Raw genomic sequence first — 21887 nt, 5'->3', positions numbered from 1 at the left:
AAGTGAATGATGTGCTGCCCGCTGGATCCTGCTGGAAGACATTCCATAACTGACTGCCTCCTGGTCTGGAGGTGATGGCCAGCTGCCCTAGGGAGGGACCTGGACAGAAGGAAACTTCCAAGTCGAAGATTCCCTCCAGGCTCCCTCTGGAGTAGGTCCGACAGGAGGATAATCCTTTACTGCCTCTCCTGTTGTTCTAGGCATGGACACTCATGGGCACTTGCCCACCCCTGGACAGTATGAAATCTGTTATTCTTTTCATCCTCCCAACCTTTCTCCCAGAGTATGGGAAGTAGTGTGTTTCTACTCTACCATTCCTTCCTTCCCTCTTTAATTCACTCCACAAATATGTATTGAGTGCCTCTTACGTGCCAGACACTGCTTGGCTTGGTGTGCACAGGTGAACAAAACAGATCAAGATCCTTGCCCTGGTGGAGCTTACGTCCTAGGGAGACAGACACTAGACAATAAACATGACACATGAGGGAATTATCTGGCATGTTGTGTAGTGATAGGTGCTGTGGAAAAAGAAAAGGCCGAGCAGGATAAGGGTGACGAGGTGTGATGCAGGCAGATTGCAATTTTAAAGAGTGTAGTCAGGATGGGTACGGAAAAGTGACAGCGTAGGGTTTCCCAAGCCCTCTGTGACCAGGGAAGAAAGTCATTCCTGTGCTGACCCAGGCTTAGATTTTCCTGGGCCACTTTGGCTGCAAGGTCTTTCAGTAACATTTGCAACTTTTGGTTTCAGATGTTCAGGATGTTTCTGTTCCTGCTGCTGCTGTGGTTTCTGCCCCTGACTGAGGGGTCCCAGCGGGCTGAACCCATGTTCACGGCGGTCACCAACTCAGTCCTCCCCCCTGACTATGACAGCAACCCCACCCAGCTCAACTATGGAGTGGCAGCTACTGATGTGGACCACGACGGGGACTTTGAGATCGTCGTGGCAGGGTAAGTGCCTCACACCCTGAGTTTGACAGATATATTAGGCAGCTTTTGCTGTAATCGAGCCAGATAACAAATAACTCCAAAAACCCAGGGGCTTGCAGTGACACACATTCTCACTCATGGGTCTTGGCTGGGCTCTGCTGGGTGCTAGGCTACATCCTTGCCTTTTACTATAGCAGTGAGTTGGAGGGTAGATTGGAAGAAAGGTGCTTGATCTACAGGCTTTCCACGGAGAAGATTTGAATGCTCTGCTTCAAAGCATTCTGTTCATATGTTAGCCTCCTTAGTTATACAGGTGTTACTTCCTTACCAGTGAGACTCTCGAATCTCTATGTAGGAGGGGCTGCAGGGTGACAGTTGTGGTAGAAGAGGATGCTCAAATCTGCCTTTGCATAGCATTTTACACAAAGACTAAGAGAACATTGTCTGTTTCAGAGAAGGGAGGAAGATGGGAATGAAGAGGGGTACTATACTTCCTCTAAACAATGCCTTGGTGCTCCTGTTGCTTTCTCTCCTGAGAAGCAACATTGCATAGCAAGAAAAGCATAAGATTTGGAGTCCAAATAGCTTGAGTTCATACTTAGATCTACAACTTACTAGTTGCATGACCTTGAGTCAGTCCCTTACTTGCTGCGATTCAGATAGCTCACCTGCAAAGATGGGGATAGTCATGCCCTCTTGTCCTAAGGTCTCCATAGGCTGTTGCACTGAGGTGCACTGTAAATTCTGCCAATCCCCACTGATAGTCATTCCTTATTGTGCCAGGCACTAATATGTGCCAGGCATTGTGCCAAGCCTTTCACATGCACGTCTTATTTAATCTTCCTGACAACATTCTGAAGTAAGTATACAAAAAGGAAACTGGGGTTCAGAGATGGTGAACAGCTGCCCTCTGTCAAGCAAATAGTAAATGGATGAGTCAGGATTTGAACCCCAAGGCTCCCTAACTATAGAACTGCTAAACTACATTGTACAAAGTCTAGTTATCACTTCAAAAATCAGCCTATCAATAAAAACACTACAGGGGCCTGTCAACCTCGTTCTGGGAGGCCCTAGCTTTTATGGTGACACTGAACAAAGTAACTGGCAAGTAACATTATTTGTAGCAGTTGCCTGTAGCAGTCAAAAGCATTGACCTTGGACCTGGAAAACCTGGTTTTAACCCTATACCACCCAATGGTTGTGAACCTTGTGCATATTACTTAACTACACAGCCCTACTTTCCTCACCTGTAAAATGGGCATATGGAAATCTACCCCCACCTACCACACAGGGCTGTAGTGAGGATCAGTGGCGATGATGTACAGAACAGATACTTTGTAAAGTAGATTTCTTATTTCATTTATTCTTTTCCTCTACCCAACAAAGAGTAGAAAGTACCAGATTCTAGGTCTCCTGGAAGTATAGATTAGTGTGCTGACACATGGAACTTTCTGTGGTGGTGTAGATGTTCTGTGTCACTCTGTCCAGTATGGTGTCCAGTAGCCATGTGTGGCTACTGAGCACTTGAAGTGTGCTACCATGACCAAAGAACAGAATTTTAAGTTTTATTTCATTTCAGTTATATAGCCACATTTAAATTAGACAGCACAGTTCTGGGACTTCAGAAGGAAAAACTAAAGAGCAGAATGTGATAGAAAAAAGAAAAATAGCCATGGTTATAATGACCCTTATTGCCGGAGGTGACCTGCGCAGGGTTGGGGCCAAGCAGTTTGTCTGCATTCGGTTCTGTGACTGTCCAGTCACTGTCTGAATCTGAGAGAAGCCCCGGCCAAACCCTGCCTCGGAGGGCCTGTGCCACTCTACCAGGGTCTCCGTAAAGGACCTTGATGCACTTCTGAGATGTTCTGGTTGGCACTGTCTCCTGCCAGATGATGCCAGCCTCCCCGTGGTAGGTGCTGGGAGCTGACAGAGGATAGAGAACAGTGGGGCAACCATATTTCCCTTCTCCTGGGCCTCCCACAAGTTACTGCAGTGAGCAGGCTCTCCTTTCATCTTAGGATGGGCCTCAAGCTCAGGGCTCCATCCCATCCATCCTTGGAGGCGCACGGGATTGCTACTGCATCTCCTGAGCATTCAGCTTCTTGCTTTCCCAGTGCTGGGCATTCATTTCATCTTCCTTTTCATTGAAGCCCTTTTCCTTTCTTCTTCCAAGGAACTCAATAAATTTGTTTTTGTGTCTTCTGTGGTGGAGAAGCTAGACCATCATTCATAGGCAGTTTAGAGTAGATGTCTAAACCTTGTCTAGCTTGCTGCTTCCTGGGGAACCTGCAGCACTGTGGAGTCATCCTCTAGAAACAATAACCAGACCATCTTGGGTCTTGATCCTGAATCAGCCAGAGATCAGGCAAAGACCCTTGTCTCTTCTCCCAGGAAAGTGCTGAGCCAGGCAGCCCCAGTATGAGAAAGCTTGGGCTACAGGGTGTTCTGAATGATATTGCTCATCCCCAACAAAGAGGAGGAGTTATATGGAGGACAGGATGGTGAAACTGGGCAGCCTCCCAGCTCCAGGTCAGGCCTTCTTTGTGACTGCTGTGAAGCATTGTGAATTCTCAGAGCATCAGAAAGACACATTCTAATTTAAGTACCAAATTACATTCCAAAGGCAAATATAACTTTTTTTTTATTATCTTCAGCTTAGGATGATTTATCACTGTCTTCTTCTTTGGGCTGGATAACCAGGGGTTGACTCTACAGATATATTTAAGTCAGGACCTTGGGAGGTCATTTGGTCTACCCCTTGCCTTCCAATAAGGTCACACCTAAAATTTTTGGAGACTCCATTCATTCAAGCTTTCCAGGGGGATGTGTGTCATCTTTTTGTAATCCAGCTCAGTTATTTATGTCAAGAATCTATGTGACTAATCTGAATCCCTCATATTCGAGCTTAATAAGCCATTTCTGTTAACTTTTGTTTTGATATTGACTCTGTAGATATAAACCGAGTGGTCACCATCCTTTCAAACAGCGGCAGCTAGGATCACTGCCCTGCCTTCCATGCCTTGTGGACTCCTTGGAGACATTTCTAACTTTGACTTTCATTCAATTTCATCCACCCTACACTCATATTTAACTCTGTTTCCTTCTGTTTGATGGTAGACTCTCTGTTTAGGAATCACGTAGCAGGAGTTGAAATTTTCAAGAATTGAATGTGAATGCCTTTACCTGGGGCCCCTGCTGTCCAGCTCAGGAAAGGCCTACTCTCTATTATCTTATAGACCTTTCCATGGTTGGCCTCCTGAAGGCATTTGTGTTTCTGGCCCCTGGGGTAAGGGCCAGCTCTTCAGTTCATAAGATGCTCTGTACTTGAACTTGTCTTGGATTTGTTCACCTTGTAGTGTGTCTGAATCCAGCCCTGTTGCTTTGAGTATTTACTCTTTGAATAGGTTTGTTTTGTTTTGCTTTTTCGGCATCCTCGTTCTGGGTATTGATGGCATTGATTTTGAGCCTGTTGCGGGTGAGTTTGTGTTGTGTTTCAGATTCTTAGGTTAATTGTGATGGAAGGCGTGAGCGTGCATCTGACCCTGGGAGGAGCGGAAAATGACCGCCCTTTGTTCTTCGGGGATGGGGGAGGGAGGGGACCGGCTCTGCTCCTCCGCCACAGCTGGACGAGTGCCTCCGCATGTGGAGGGCTTATCTGTTAGTTGGCAGGTGCGTGATTGCGGTCTGCATACAGTCTCCTCCCCGCGGGGTGAGGGGAGGATTTGATCACCACCAGAGACGTTTGCGCACGCACAGACCATTGAAGATCTTCAAGACCGGTTCCCTGGGTAAATAAAAAGCCCAGTGGTTTCTCCTTTTCTCAGTGGAACTAAACACCCAATCTACAGTCTCACACAGTCTGGAAAGGAATCCCTGTTGGTGTCAATCTTGCACAATTCCTTTAGAGGAGCTTTTGTTTCCTGGGATGTCCCCAGAGGTCGGAGATAACCCCTCCACCCTGTCAGTTCCCAAGAAGTTTTGCTCAAATAGAAAGATTGTCGTAGTTGTAAAGTTTAAATCACGATTTAGATCAGTTTTTCTACACAAAGAGCATTCACTTGATAAAACCTTAACGCATTCTTCTTCACACTTGGAAGGATTTCATTTAAAGGGATGCTATGTATGGTAAACTAGAGTTTCATTTTTTTCTTAATTTTGCCACTATGTCAAAACTTTTTTAATTTACTAGAATTAAATGGATTATTTAAAAGGCAAACTGAATTCAATTACCAGATTAATCATAATCATATAGATATATTTGCCATTATAAATAATAAGAGCAATGATAAAGAATGAGATATTTATCTGTTATTTAACCAAAGCACCATTTATGCATTTTATTATAAGCATACATAGATATATAGTATGTATAGATAGATGTATCTGTATAAATATATTTATATATGTAGCATATATAAATACAGTACATATACATACGTATATACACGCACACACTTTTAACAAAATAGGAAAAATACTTCTGAACTTTCAGTCCTAACTGTTGCTTTGTAAAATGCAACATTTTTATAGACTTGATCATCGGTTTCGACAACTTAAAATGTTAGATTATTTCAGTTTCTCTTTTTTAATTTAAAATACATTTTATATTTTGATAACACTTAAGTATGTTTTATTGCCAAAAAATTCACACAATATAGATGAAAGTAAAAATCCATCTCTACCAATCCCCCATCCCTACTCCAGGCTCATCCTTGTCTTCTAGAATAACACTTGTTTTCAATTTGGTGCTTATACTTCCAGATATTTCTGTTATATATACAGAGGTAGTTATAGATATCAATACATCTTTACAAAATATGTAATTTTTAGGGGAATCAAACTGACACATATTGTTCCAAAACTGCTTTTCTCACTGTGTAGTATGTTCATTTGTCCAACATACAGATAGATCTAGCTTAATTTTTTTTAAGTTCCTTAGTGTGGATATGCCACATTGATTTGGCCTCTCCTCTGGTGACATTTAAGCTGCCTCTAATCTGTGACCATTTGCAGACAGTGCTGTACTGCACATCCTTACACACATATGCAAATATTTCTCTGGGATAGACACCAAGAAGTGGAAATGCCGGGAATCATCTGCACATTTTAAATCTTAATAGATGTTGCCAATGTTTCCAATCTCAATCTTTTTCTATTTATTCATAGCCTGGAAATAAAAGGGGGATGAGTGATATCAATAGCTATTTAAGCACCTACTATGTGTACTGCCTCATAGGCTCTGGGTCTGAACTTTAACCATTTAGATCTAATAATTCCAAGAAGGAAAGGGGGGAAGGCCTATTCTACATCTGCAGAAGGCTGCTGCTGTTAAAATTTGGATGGAGGAACTTCAGTACTCTGATTCAAACTGCTAAAAGGACTTCCTCTAAAGCTCCTCTGCAAAAATATGTTTCTTAATTGAGTCACCCTTAACCCTAAGATTCTTGTCATCGGTATCATGGAAGAATGATTGCAGGGTGCCAGCTCTTCTGCTATGGTTTAGCATGGACCGCCCCCAATTTTAAATACTAATAAGACATGAGCTGGAGCAGGAGCCAGGGCTTTTAAACCCGTCCTGAAAACTTTCATAAAAAGGTTACTCAGCAGTACATGGCAGGTTTTACAGAGATGTCTTAAACGCGACATCTGAACCTCCTTCTCCCTAGCCCTGGGCAGCCAGAAGCAATGGGCAGAAATTCCATCCCCAACCCCGAAGGCCCGAGGCCCCTAAGTAATTACCCTAGCCACACGCACATACCCAGAGCAAGGTGTCAGAAGGTGTGGTAGGCAGATTACGGCCTTCTAAAGATGCGTGCCTGTGTCTTAATCCTCAGAACCAATGAATATGTGACCTTATATGGCAGAAGGGACTTTGCAGATGTGATTAAGTCAAGGACCTTGAGATAGGGAAATTATCCTGGATTATCCAAGGGGGCCCAGTGCAGTCACAGGGTCCTTAAAAGTGGGAAAAGGGAGACAGACGAGGAGGTCATAGTGATCCAATGTGAGAAGGACTCAAATCACCATTCCTGGCTTTGAAGACAGAGTTGGGGCCCCAAGTCAAGGAATGTGAGTGGTCTCTAGAAGCTGGAAAAAATAAGGAAATAGATTTACCCCTAGAACTTCTTGAAGGGAATGAAGCTCTGCCAACAGCTTGATTTCAGCACAGACCAATGTTAGATTTGTAACATACAGAAGTGTAAGATAGTCAGTTTGTATTGCTTTATGCCTCTAAGTTTGTGGGAGGTTTTGTTATAGCAGCAATAGGAAACTAATACATTAGGTAAAGGTCAGGTGTTTGGTGACATTTCTCAGAGAGGTGATGGCCATTACCTCCAAAGATTTTAATAAAATTATTTTAATGATTTTGCAGCAATAAAAGAAATATACCATCCACAAGCATCTTATTTAGAAGAATAAAATAATATATTGAAAAGAAACACACCACCAGCAAAAGTGTTTTTCTTAATTTTTATTTACTTATTTTGTGAAGTATAGTTAATATACAGTGTTGTGTTAGTTTCAGGTGTACAGCAAAGTGATTCAGTTAAAAAGTATTATTTTTAATCAAAGACTATCCCCTGTCTCAGAACAGGTGCAGTTTTGGAAAGAATCCCTAAAATCACACTTCGTTCTTCGGTGACCATCCACATTCCTTTACCCTTTAGCTCACCGTTTGACACCCAGTGCCATGAGTAGTTGGAGGTGAGAAGAGGGATTCAGAGGTTTTAAAGATCTCACTGTCCTCAGTGAGACAAACACACTCAAATTGGATGAGGTCATAAGTGGCTTGTGCCCCTAGAGAGATGCAGGCATTCCAGGAGGTCGGAGCTGTGGCAGGCACTTCTGGATGAGAGTCACAGAGGCTTCAGAGGGGCATTTGGATGGTCTCAGAAGAACATGTTAGGTCTGTTTAACAAGGGGGCAAAGTCCTCTCCAGGTCGAAGAGAAGTTTAGGCTTATTTGGATTTTGCTGTTTGTTTGTTTTTAGATGAATTTTTAAAAAAAAAATCATTTTAACAAAAAACTGATTTTCACAAAGTATTGAAGAGTATTTATAAAAAGCTGTTCCAAAATAGTAATATAATTAAGACACTAAAATTGCCTCTGCTGAAAACGGCAAAGCTACTTTTAGTAGTCTGAATTTTTCATCCATTCAGAAAGTGGATTGTGCCCTGTCTCTAGTCACTTTCCTTTCATCTCTCTTCTCCCATGTTTTTAAGTAGTGGGCTGGCTGGAAGGCCTTCGTTGTCCCCTGGGCCCCACACCAGGCTCCCCACGGTGCAGGCCCACAGCAGGCTGGAGCCCAGGCCATCCCTCCTCCCGGCCCTTGCAGCCACAGGCCTTCTTCCCCCTTCTCCCCCCAGCGCACCTCACACCTCTCTTCGGAACAGTGCCATTTCCACTCCTAGAATCACTTCTGCTCCGGGAGGGGGTTGGGGTGGCAATCTGACCCCTGCCTCCCTCTCTTGTGTTTTCCCTCACACATCCCTTCTCCCCAGTCCTCCTGACCTGGTAAGTCTCTTTCTTTCGAGAATGCTATGGTTATGACTCATATTTCCTCTGAGAAAGCAGTTATTTTTGAGGTGCAGGTATCCAAGAAAACATGCGAGGAGGTGAAGACCCTGAAACCAAACATCCCCCGCCTCAGCTCTGCACTTGCACTCCCCTCATTACCTTCACCTGTTTGCAGACTGAGGCTGGGATTGGGAAGCTGTGAAGGGCAGAAACAACCTGTCTTGTATTTTACTTACATCGTCTCATTTTAAACCATCCCAGCAGTCCATATGATTTGTAGTATTTAATTGAGTCTAAATTCCACATTTTTTTCACATTTTTAAAATTGAGGTATAATTGATTTACAGCATTATATTAGTTTCAGATGTACAACATAGTGATTCAAATTTATATAGATTATACTCCATTTATAGTTATTATAAAATATTGGCTCTATTCTCTGTGCTCTACAGTATATCCTTGTAGCTTATTTATTTTATACGTAGTAGTTCATACCTCTTATTCCCTTACTGTTAAGTGATTTTAACATTCCTAAAATTGGGATGTGACCTACAATGGGCAGCTTGCACTTAATGGGCAGTTTTTTCTTCCCTAGAGATATGTAAAATAATGGTGTGTCTTACCCCTGATGAGACTTTAGATTTGATGAAAGCACTGTAGAGAGTGTTGTCCTCATTTAGCAGGTGAGGAAACTGAGGCCCAGAGATCTGCTGAGAGTCATGGAGATGGTGAAAGATGGAACTGTTATTCTATATATACCCATTAAATTAAGTTTGTTAATTGTGTTGTTCAAATCACAATCTTTATTAATCTTTTTCTGCCTGTTAATAACTGAGAGGCTTGGTTTGAAATATCTTGTGGTAGTCCATTTCTTTCTCTGGTTCTGTGTTGAGGCTACTTTATTAGGTGAAGTTTTAGAATTCTTCTTTTTTTAATTGAAATATAATCGGTACATAACATTACACTAGTTTCAGGTGTAAAAAATAATGATTTGACATTTGCATGTAGAATTCTTACATTTTCCTGGTAAATGGAGCCATTATCATTATGAAGTGACCCCACTTATCACTAATTATGCTTTTGGCCTGATACTGTTAGGGCTACTCCATGTTTCTTTTTGTTAGTATTTGCCAGGAATATCTTTTTCATATTTTCTCTTTGAACGCTCCAAAGTTCTTATGTTTTATGTATGTTTCTTATATGCAACATAAATATAACTTTTTTTCAACTATTGAACCATGTCTGTCCTGTTACTGATGAGTTTGGTTCATTCCATTAATAGGAACATTGTTATGTTTAAATTTGTTTCTTTTTTTTTTTTTAATTTTCAGATTTCCAAGTTGTCCATGTTTCTTTTCTTTTCCTTTTTTTTATTTTGAAAAAACTGATTTAATGGCTTTTTTGTTTGTTTGTTTGTTGTTGTTGTTGTTTATGGGGGAGAGATTCTTGGGGGATTTTTTGGCAGTTTTTTTTAAGCTTTTTTTCTTCTTTTTTTTTAAATGGAGGTACTGGGGGTGAGATTCTTGTTTTCTAAATCTCATTTTTTGCCTCTACTGATTTGGGATTTATACCCTCTACTTCTGTACTTTTAGTGGTTTTCTACAAAAAATTTTTTATTCTTTCTTTTTTTTAATTGAGGTATAGTAGATTTGCAGTGTTGTATTAGTTTCTGGTGTATAGCATAGTGATTCACTTACACATATATATTTCTTTTCATATTCTTCTTCATTACTTTGAAATTTTATGATACATTTTTAACTTAACAAACTCTAAAATTATCTAATCCCTTTCTATAATAATACATGGATTTTAGTACACCTAAACTGTGAACATTCCTTCCTGGTATACATATAGTACTTTAGTCTTGCCCTTCACAAACACTATCAGTTATAATTATTGTTGTTATTGGTTTTATCTAAAGGCAGTTTTTTTATGATTTTTCTCAATTATAATAGTCATTTTTTTAATTGAAGTACAGTCAATTACAATGTGTCAATTTCCGGTGTACAGCGCAATGTCCCAGTCATGCATATACATACATATATTCGTTTTCATATTCTTTTTCATTAAGGTTATTATAAGGTAGTGAACATAGTTCCCTGTGCCATACAGAAGAAACTTTTTAAAAATCTATTCTTATATATAATGGCTAACATTTGTAAATCTCAAACTCCCAAATTTATTGCTTCCCACCCCTTTTCCTCTGTAACCATAAGATTCTTAACTATGTCTGTAAGTCTGTTTATATTTTGTAGATGAGTTCATAATGTCCTTTTTTTGTTTTAAGATTCTAAATATGAGTGATATCATATGGTATTTTTCTTTCTCTTTCTGGCTTACTTAGAATGATGATCTCTAGGTCCATCCATGTTGCTGTAAATGGCATTATTTTATTCTTTCTTATGGCTGAGTAGTATTCCATTGTGTAAATATACCACAACTTCTGTATCTAGTCATCTGTCAATGAACATTCAGGTTGCTTCCATGTATTGGCTATTGTATATAGTGCTGCTATGAACATTGGGATGCATGTATCTTTTAGAATTAGAGTTCCCTCTGGATGTATACCGAGAAGTGGGATTGCTGGATCATATGGTACATATGGTCCATTTTTAGTTTTTTGAGAAATCTCCATACTGTTTTCTATAGTGGCTACACCAAACTACAGTATAAGAGGGTTCCCTTTTCTCCACACCCTCTCCAGCATTTATCATTCATGAACTTTTGAATAATGACCATTCTGAGTAGTATGAGGTGATACCTCATTGTAGTTTTGATTTGCATTTCTCTGATAGTTAGCGATATTGATCATTTCTTCATATGCCTATTAGCCATTTGTATGTCTTCATTGGAGAATTGCTTGTTTAGGTCCTCTGCCCATTTTTGGACTGGGTTGTTTGTTTGTTTTGTTGTTAAGTTGTATGAGCTGTTTATATATTCTGGAAATTAAGCTAAAAGCAATGTTTTTAATTCACATCCATTGTTACCATTTTATTTGCTCATCTTTCCTTCTTGTGTCTCAGAAAGACCTTCTGAACATTTTTCTTCTTCCCAATATACTTCTTTTACTGAATGCCAGATAATGGTAAAATCTCTTGGTTTTTGATTAATCTAAAAATATATTTATTGTATCTCCATAATTGAAAGATACTTTTTCTGCATGCAGAACTTTTGAGGCTGACAGTTATTATTCCTCTGTCACCTGGCTGCTGTTCATTGCTAAGATGAACATTATTAGTAATGTTATTCCTTTCTAAGTGGTCTGTCTCTTGTCTCTCTCTCATTTTTTGGATTTTACGATTTCACTACTACATGCATTGACATGGGTCTCTTTTTTTTTTTAAACCTAGAACGTGCTTCATGAATCTGAGGATTCATGTCTCTCATCAGTTCTGAATGGTTCTCAGCCATAATCTGTTAAAAAGCCTTTAAAGAGTCTTTTAAAGAGTCCATTTTCTCTACTAACTCCTTCTAGAACTTCACTCAGATGTGTAAGTTTTTCTCATTCTAGCTTCTAATCTCTTAACTTTCCTCATATTGTTCCTCTCCTGGCTCCCTGTGATGCTGCATTCAGGGTAACATTCTAGGTGTATCTTCTTCCAGTTTATTAATTCTTTCTTTGGTTGCATCTAAACTGTTGAATTTTAATTTCAAAAACTATTTTTCATGTCTAGGAGTTTCATATCCATTTTCGAACTTTCTTAATTATTTCTGATAGTGTCTTGTTACTTACTCATTTATTTCATTCTTTGTTCCATTAAACATTTCTTACATAGATATATTCTGTATTTGATCATTCTAAAATCTACAGCCCTTGGGGGTTAAATGTGTTCTTAGGATATTTTTTCTGCCTCTTATTTGAAGTGGTTTGCCTTCTTAGTATATTCGTTTGATCTTAAAGTGTGGGAGTTCTGTGGGTGTAAATTGGAGATGCCTTCTACCAGTGAGGATTTTTATTCACTTCTGTTGAGGGCCCAGGGATCCTACTGACCTCAGAACACTCTAGCTGTCTCCAAAGGTCCTGGCTTAATGTGGGATTCTAGGGTTTATGTTGCCAAGAGTTATTAAAACTTTCTACAGCACTCTGAGCCCCCTTGAACCCATTGGATTACCACTCACTGCTGCCAGATCTAGTTTGGGCTCCCTATTCTATGGGGTGGGATGATTCTTGGAGATTTTCCTGCAGTTTGTACCCATGATATATTAAAAATATGTTTTGTCTGGACCTACTTGTTTTGTAGTGATAGGGTCTTTCAGCAATCCATCATACGGATGGAAAGAGACGTCTGGAGGTGTCAGTAGGTTTAGAATCTCCAAAGCTTATTTTTCTATTACCCAGAAGACCTGGGGGAGGGTATGTGCAGCTGAAGGAAATAGTACATAAGAGATTCGCTTTCTTTTTTTTTTTTTCTCAATTTTTTGGTGGGAGGTGGGGCGGGAATTAGGTTTACTTACTTACTTACTTACTTACTTATTTATTTATTTATTTATTTATTTATTTATTTATTTATTTATAATGGAGGTACTGGGGATTGAACCCAGGACTTTGTGCATACTAAGCACGCACTCTACCACTGAAATAGACCCATCCCTAAGAGATCCTCTTTCCTAGCTGTTCAGAAGTGCTTTAACTCATTTCTTGCAAAATAGAAAAAGCTCTACAGCATGCAAGACTTGAGTGTGAGATGGACAAGGGTAAGTTATGTGTGTTTATGGGGAGAGAAGTATGTGCAATAAGTCCCATGCACTCAAGTAGCCAGGCCAGACCCTTGAACTGTGCTTCAATGGAAGAACATGGGAAGAGTCAAGATCAAAAACTATTTCCAGTGTAGATGATATCATAGAAGGTCATTGGTGTTTGGTTTTGTCAACCAAAGAAATGTGTGACTGTGCACATCAAAAAGAACCCTTCCCCCTCAGCAGCCATCTTTCCATGTTGTTTATAGAATGGTTACAGCTATATGAAGTCATGGTCAACTACCCAGTATTCTTTGCAATACCTGGTGTTGTGGTCACTCTGTATTTTGGCTACACATGGGCAGACAAAAGATGAGCAGGCTAATGAGGATTCTTGGTTGGGAGCTATCCTGTAAAGCAGCATTGCATTGGTGGACTCGTCACATGAAATAGGGTAGCAGAATCTTCTCTTTGGACCTCCACACTACCTTCATTCCTTCCTTTGGGAAGAACATTCCTTCTCCTTTGGAGAACTTTTCTAATCACAGAATCGTTTGGGGCTGCCGAAGTACCCTCTTTGGCCACTAGGGATTAGTCTGAGGTTCTCTGTTACTTAAGACTGTCCAATCAGTGTCTTGATCTGAAATTTTTCCATCCTGAATCTAAGAAGGAAAGCTCTACCTTTGCTCTTGGATCATGAGTTTTAAAGATGTATCACCAAACTAACATGGATATATGTATGTTCCCCCATCCCATGGAGGAACCTGAGAGAATGAAGGTTACACCCAGAGAGAAGAAGAGGAGAATCCTGGGGGCATCAAGGCCACAGTTTCTGTCCCTGATGTCCCTAGACCTATGGGTCTCTGGCACCTCTCCTTCAGTTCTGGGAGCATCTTGCATTCCTTTCAATAAATCCTCCTCTCCCCCCTTTTTTCTAGACCTACTTTTCTCATCTAATGCCAAAACTAATGATTTGTAAGTTTAGACAAGGCAGCCCCTTTGCAGACCAGAGAAACACCCTGTCTGGTGCTGTGTTGCAGACCAGAGTATAACCGTTTCTGGCCCCAAAGGAGATCTTGTGGCTATCTAGTCAAAGAGAAGATCCTAAATAACGTAAGAGCAGCTGACAATCTGTGATTAGTGTTAACCCATGTTTCTGAAGGAGTTTTTACTAGCTGGATCAGAAAAGAGAAATTCAAACCAAAGAATTTTTTTTTTAATTTGCCCTCTCACATTACACTGCATACTTCTAAAGGCAGGAGCTTCCACTTTTTTATTTGTACACCTATAGTACCTAGTCAGTGTTCAATAAATGAAGTGAAATAGGTGGGATCTTAAGGATAGATAGAGGGTCTTAGGTAAGGGGGTTAATGACGATAATAAACATTAGCTATACTCAGAAGTGACTGATTCAAAGACTTCAGTCTTAAGAGCAACATCAGTCAATTCAGTAAACAAATCCTACATGCCTACCTGCTATGTGCATAGCTGTGTGCTCAGTGCTTTGGCAGATACAAGAATACAGTTCTTTCCTTCAAGCTATCTTAGTCATAAGATAAGGCATAGATGGAAATAACAGAACAGAATGTCATATGAGCTCTAGAGGAGAAACTCACTCTATGCGCAGCACACTTATCAGCCTCATCTCCCCAGTGACTATTTCAGTTTTTCTAGTGTCTTAAAACACTAAATTTGATCTGAGGTTGTGGTGATAAGGCTTTTTCCTCCGGTATAGAATTTCTCTATGATGACACAGGTTTGATCTCCTCTTATTACAACCAGAGTCCCTGTATTCATTTCCTTTTCATTAAAACACAATAATTATTTGTTGACTGAGTAGTCCCAAGGATCTGACAACATCGTTGAGCCTCCAGTCCTGGTTCTTCCTGGTTCCTGTCTAATGCTTCAGAGAGGCAGTGAAATGCAACACTAACCAGTTGTACAAATGCCAGCCTTGTTGTGATTTTTTTTTAACATATGCTTTTCCATCAGTAATCTGTTTTCCATATTCCCCCAAAAGCAAAGTATGGAAGAAGGAAGCAGCCCCTTCCAAATAAGATGGGGCTACAATTTTAGTTCCTCTAGTACCTTTTAAAATTGCTTTCCTATTCTGGGAAGCAGGCTATAGCCAAGACTGCACTCCTCCATCCCCCATCACTCATTGCTCCATCTGGCTGGCCTGGGAAGGCTTTGGTTAAGCCATTTCAGCACCTGATTCCTGGACAGCAGCAAAGCCTTGGAAAAGATCCAGAAGCTGATCCCTGTCCTTCCCCCACAGCATCCCCATCCACATGCAAACCTTTTTGCTTCCACAAATTAGGAAGACTTTGAAATGTATGGCAAGTCTCATTATAAATGTTTCCTTTCCATACAATACATTAATGTCAAAAGGCAAGAGCTAGTGAAATAACATCTCAAAGTATCAAAAACCTAAGTCAATCTTTGGAACATATCTAACATTTCATGGGGAAAGAAATCTTTAATTTAAAACTAGGAAGTAAAAAGTAGACAAGTTCATCCTTGGTTCAAAAAGCTAGAGAGTTAAAGAAATTTTCAAGAGACACTGGTAAATTTCCAATGATTTTTAGACAATAATTCTTCCTAGGCTGTGGTAAAGACAAATGAGATAAGACGTATTAACTGCTTATTCCAGCACCTGGCACATCCTAAATGCTCAATTATTAGTGTGTTGAGGGTGATTATGTTTATTTAATGCCTAATATAGCAGTTGTAGTCTACCTGAACCAACCCTAATCTTAGAAACCTCTGTGTTTCTCTCATCTCTTTCCCATCAATAGAGAAAGATAGCACTGTGGAAGACTTTCGTTTTTAAATTAGAACTATATATCTTCTGTTGTTAATTTTTAACACATTCATTTCAACATTTTTATACTGTGTTGTCTGCAGACATGCTGTCCTAAAATAAGTTGTCTTGTATTTTACTTAGTTTCCTATAAATCAACGTCCCACCTAGAAAAAAGTTTATTTACCCCTATTATATTAGTCAGCTCTTATTCATTCTACGATTTTATATTAAGCTACCATGTGCCAGGCACCTTGCTGAGCCCTGGGGGTTACTAGTGAACTAGAGCAACTCCTGCCTTCACAGAGCTCAGAGAGAATCAATATACCTGATGAATTAAAGAAATTTGTACTTGGGAAAGAATGTCAACTTCCTCCAACGAAATCTTGTATCAGAATTCATAATTTGTAACCTGAATCATTTCTCACTCCACTGTCCATTCTTGCTAAAAGATGCTAATAAGAAATGGAATGATTAAACAAATGGTGGTAGAAAAGAGAAGGCACGACTCGGGCAATCCATGAATTAATCAGCTCCTGAATAATCAAGAGGTGATATATAAAATGTAAGTATCATAGTTCATGCCTTCTTAAATAATTAAACCGATTAAAGAAGGGACCAAAAGACCACATTTCAGAAGAAATTAGTAGCCTTAAGGCAGAGGGTGAGCAAAACAGAGCTCTATAGGAGCATGTATAAACCTTTTCAATATTGCAATAAACCGAGCAGGAAGCAGGAAGAGGGACAGTTGTATGGATTCTACCATGCATTTTAAAGTTGCAAGTGCCAACCTAGAGGCCACAGAGTTATTTACGGGGCATCTGAGAATCTGTCTGTGCATGGGCATTTTATCAACAGGTGCTAAAGCACAGCGATTATTATACAGAGGTTTTTGTGGTTTTTTTTTAAACATTAGAAAGGTATCTTCATACTCGAAAAGAGTTGAAATCCATGGTCTTAAAATAAGTGCTCATGTACTGTCAAAAGAATGTGGTTAAAAGGAGTCAGAGAAGGGTCACTGAGAGGAGAAGAAAAAGAGAGACTTTAGACAAGAGGTGGAGAAAGGATGCGTGAACAGAGCAGTAGGGGAAGGAGAAAAAGAGTCAAGAGAAGAAATGTGCCCGAGATGTGGAAGGGAATATGGAGTCACACAAACCCACATTAAAAGTCCAGACTGGGATTTCAAAATTATTAAAATATCTATTCAAAATAGATAAACAAGATTACACTGTATAGCACAGGGAAATATACACAAAATGTTATGATAAATCACAGAGAAAAAAATGTGACAATGAGTGTGTATATGTCCATGAATGACTGAAAAATTGTGCTGAACACTGGAATTTGACACAACACTGTAAAATGATTATGAATCAGTAAAAAATGTAAAAAAAAAAAAAAAGTCCAGCTCCTTATCTTCTGAGCTGTGGGACCTTAGAACAACGACTGGGTTACCTAACCTCTTAGAGTTTTGGTTTCCTCATCTATAAAGCAGAGACAGGAATAACTAATAGCCTACCTCACAGTACTTGTGGTGGCAGTTAAACAAATTAATGGACACAAAATGCTTGGTCTTGAGCCTGACACTGGAAAGTACTCAAAATGTGGAGCTACCACCAGCACCGTCATCATTTCCTACTGTCCTGTCTTTCATCTGCCCATGAGATCTTTCAGAGTCTTGCCTGTCAGCAGACACCTGAGTGTACCTTCTAGTTCATTCTTACGTTTAACCAACTGCATTAGTCAGAAGTCTTTTCATTGCCATAGAAAGCAACCCTTGCTAACATATCCTCCTCCCTACCAAAAAAAAAAAAAAAAGAGGATGGAGTGGAGGCTTATGGGGGTAACTCACATAACTCAAAGAAAATCTGATCAACTGAGCCTCAGGAAAGCAGGCGCAGGGGCAGCGGGGGGACGTCCAGACTGACAGAAGCCAGAGTCTGAACACGGCCGGGAGGACTCTCCCTGACTTTCTGCCTCTCATCCTTGCCTCTGTATCTTGGCCTGTCAGCCTAATTATTTCAGAGCATCTTTCTCCCTGAGTTGCAACCAAAACTGCCAGCAGCTTCCAGCTATGTATCTTCCCAGCCTGACCACAAGAGAGAAAGTTCCAATTACAAGAAAAAGGTTCTGAGTAGCCATGTGTCCATCCCCGGGGCTCAAGGAAACCATCTGGTTTGAAGATGGTAAAGGGTTGATCCTCCAAATATAAGGGGTCATGTTCCCAGATCCAAAAGGGCACAGTGCTGAGCAGACAGACAGCTATGATACAGGCACCCTGCAAACCCAGCAAACATTCATTGAAGACCTACTGTGAGCTCATGCCTGTATTCAACACTAGAGACACAGAGATGGCCAAGCCATCCATGGCCCTGCTCTCCTGGAGCTGACATGCCCATGGGGGAGACAGCAATAAACAGAGAAACAGGAAATTTGAATTTCTGTAGAGAACGAAGGGGCACATACCACACACACATGCACATACATGCGTGCGCCTCTTGGGAAAATCCTGCACAACCGTGTGCTGACACACCTTCATTACTGCCCCCGAAGGCCTTGGGCACAGACCCCTTCCTCCTTTCCAGGTCACCATAGAATCCCTCAGTTAAATCATCCACTTCAGCACCCATTTATCTTCCCTTCTAACCCTCAATTTTAGTCCTTTTGAAACCTATTGAGATCCAGTGATGCAAAAAAGACACCAGCTAGATTTCCAGGAAAATTTGCATGCTCAGAATTATGAACTAAAGGTAGGGAGGTCTGGAGAAATGTTCCACATGAACTCCAGTGAGAGAAAAAAGACAAAAGAGAAGAGAAGCAAGTAAAATCGGTGTCTTCTTGGATTGTGTCATCCATGAGAGCCGTGGCTTAGGCAGGAGTTAAGCAGGGCCTGTCACTGGGGGCTGAGGGGCTGCAGGGCCCCAACCTCACTCTCACAAATGTTAGATGTGTGTATTTGTTTATTAGATGCTTTGGATGTGTATTTGTGTGTGGATGTGTTCCAAATTTTTTTTATAATGTGGTTTTTTTTTAATTATATGATTGATTTTGGCAACCCTGTCTTATTGTGTCCTCATTTTTTAAATATACTAAGAATCTCAAAAACTAGAAGTGACCCAGTCCTCTCAAATTTTGGGAGGGTATGTTACTAGCATTTAATGAGCACCTATTATGTACCAAACTCTCTGCCTTGCCCCTGGCACATATTCTCCTTTATGGAGGCCCTACTGTTTCCCACTTATAAAAGGGGAAAGTGAGACCCAGCGGGCTGGTCTCTTGCTGAAGGTCGTGCAGTTACTAAGGAACAGAGCTGGGAGAAGACTGTGTCCTGTTTGTCTCCAAGACCCAAACTCTTTCCTCCCTGCCACTGGTTCCTGAGCTGGGCAGGTCTGGAATGAAGTTGTTTTTACTCTGTAGCAAAATTAACTAAATAGGGATGACGTAATTTTTTTCATAAAGCCAAAAATATTTCCTCTAAAGGACTGATGATTTTAATTCTAAGATTCTGTCCTTTTTTGCTTTTTTTTTTTTGGTATTTAAAATGTTTTTACGATTATCACATCAGAGATTGTAGTTGTTCTTTTAATTGTCCTTAGTTAGCAAAACAAAACGTTGGCAATCCTGTGTGAGTGCTGCAAAGTCTGTGTTTTGAAATATTACTGTGCCATGAAATCTCCAAGTCTGGAAAGGACTGCTCTATTTAATGTTGGCATCTCTGGAAGGCAATGCTGCCCTTCATTGACTGCCTGCCATGTGTGGGTACCAGGCTGGTTGGTCTTTGTACATTATCTCGGATCAAACCACTACCAGGAGGCCTTGCCCTGGTTTTACAGACCAGGAAATGGAGGGTTAGAGAGGGGAGAGTCCTTGTTGAAGCTTTTGGGCTCCAGTCCTACATCTGCGCTCTCCTGGGACCTGACCGAGGCGGGCTGCTTGTGAGCCCAGTGTCTCCCCGCCCCCTGCTCCCTTCACCCACAGGCAGCCCCTTCCCACTCCTGGGGCCTCCTGTGAGACACTAGGGTTCCCAGCTGAGGTTCCAGCCTCATCTTCCCTTCTCACAGAGCATCCCTTCCCCCCACTGATGCTTTGACCGCCTTCAGACTCTGTAAACAGTGTTTCAGAGAGCTGAGGCCAGCTTGTGCGATTCCGACTCCGTTCTGGTGCTCTGATTGGAAGAACTTCCCAGCAAGGTAGTGAGCTGTGTGATCCTGTCCCTTCTTAGCCAGGGACACTGAGGTCAAATGAGTTCCCCAGAGCTCCTGGAGGTTCACAAGGAAATCTCTTACTTCAGTGTGGGCCAGACAGGGAGGTGAGGGGTTTGGTGGGTGGTTGTCTTGGGAGCATGCACATTCTGTCTGTACGGGGAGCCCTGGCACTTTGCAGAGACAAAGGCACCTTCGGGTTGGGTCTCACTCGTGCCCCAGCTGATCCACATCCCAGCCTCGTAGCGTGGCCTTGTGTGACTGCCAGCTGCGGCAGTGGCAACCGTTCATGCAGACAGGAAGAGCGCCTGCTCTCTTCATTAGGAGAGGAGCAAATTCAGCTCATTCCCCGGACTCATGAGTCTCTGAGGGAAAGGGACAGGGTCTGGCTCTGCCTAGAGGAGATGAAGCAGACTGTAGATCTACCTATTTTTTGGGCGATAATAGATAAAACGGAAAGCTTATGGGACTGGAGATGGCCAGCCAGGCTAATGGAATTTACAAAGTGAGAAACATGTTGGCGAATAGAGCAAAACTTAATCTCATACATAACATTATGCAGGAGTTAGTAATAAGAACATCAGGGCTGAGCTGGGGTTGATTTTTGTCATTTTTTGGTGCCTGGTATTTACTCCCTCTTCCTAAAAATACCCTTCCTTCCTTGTGAGAAATTGCTTCTCCTCTTTCGTGGGCAGTTTTGGAGAAATGGTAATCGAGGAATACTGCCCTCACTCTACAGAAGCCAAAAACTCCCTGTAGATTCTTCCATCATATGCCAAGGGGTAGAGCCAAGTGGTGGGCACAAGCCCTAAGCACATCCAATGGGAAACTCCCCTGATACTGTCACTTTTGGGCAGAGCAATGCAAGGATGGAGGAAACATTTGAAATTTAGTCATTTTTGCTGTAGCACCTGAGCTAGGCTGTCAGAAGGTTCTGGCTCCTTCTGGAGCTGTCTGTTCTGAGCCTGGTCCTTTGGCTTTCCTTTGAACAAACCAGCTCCCCAATAGCCTACCAATCAGTTTCCCTTTCACATGAGTTAAACAGGGTCAGTTTCTGTTCTTTATAACCAAAGAACCCCACCAAGCCTCACCCACCCAAATTAGTGCCGGGAGATCAGACACCTGGTCCAGTCGTGCTGCCACCGCTCAGACAGCGTGGGGCCCCCTCATCTGAAATGGCCTCAGGGGGCTGTTTCCATGCCACGCAAGAACACATGACCTTATGACTATGCCTCAATTTGGACCCAAAACAGCATTACCAGCCCAATCAGCTGGTTATTCACCGGACTTGGTTACAAATGCCAAAAAGCCTTTTGACTATTTCTAAAAATAAAACCCAGCCTCACAAAATGAGGGTCTGCCACCATTGTGCTTATCCTAAATAACATGGCATGAATTTTGAAGAAAATTCTCTAGGGAGTCCCCAGAGTATCCAGAACAATGGCAGCAGCCTTGGGCTAAATACTGGCATCTCTGGTGACTGCCCAGCAAGGGAAGGGATGCTAGTTTGGAAGGACATATTCTGAAAGATTTATGAAATAGCTCATCTCATTATCTCATTAGCAAAAAGTCACATGCCATGGTGGAGGCATGTTTCCAAGCCTAAAACTTAGACATGGCTTTAAAGACCCTTTGGAAAATCCGCCACATACAGCCTGAGAACACCCCTCCCACCACCAAACTCACTCTCCGGAGCTGGCCAGCTAAGGATTTTCCCCTTCACACTGGAAGCAGGTGAGGTTTAACAGGCAGTGGCTATT

At 41.3% G+C, this 21887-nt stretch overlaps 1 protein-coding gene across 1 annotated transcript in view; it reads left to right on the top strand.

Moving 5' to 3' along the window:
* CRTAC1 (cartilage acidic protein 1) overlaps positions 1 to 21887 on the top strand; it is a 134063-nt gene that overhangs the window by 15359 nt on the left and 96817 nt on the right. The window contains exon 2 of the mRNA XM_031682761.2: positions 749 to 948. Within this exon, the coding sequence (XP_031538621.1) occupies positions 749 to 948 (200 nt within the window). The remainder of the gene's footprint in view (positions 1 to 748; positions 949 to 21887) is intronic.

The sequence above is a fragment of the Vicugna pacos genome, chromosome 11 (genome assembly GCF_048564905.1).
Source record: "Vicugna pacos chromosome 11, VicPac4, whole genome shotgun sequence".
Classification (NCBI taxonomy): Eukaryota; Metazoa; Chordata; class Mammalia; order Artiodactyla; family Camelidae; genus Vicugna; species Vicugna pacos.
The sequence above is the reverse complement of the archived record's forward strand: the minus strand, read 5'-3'. Positions and strand labels throughout refer to the sequence as shown.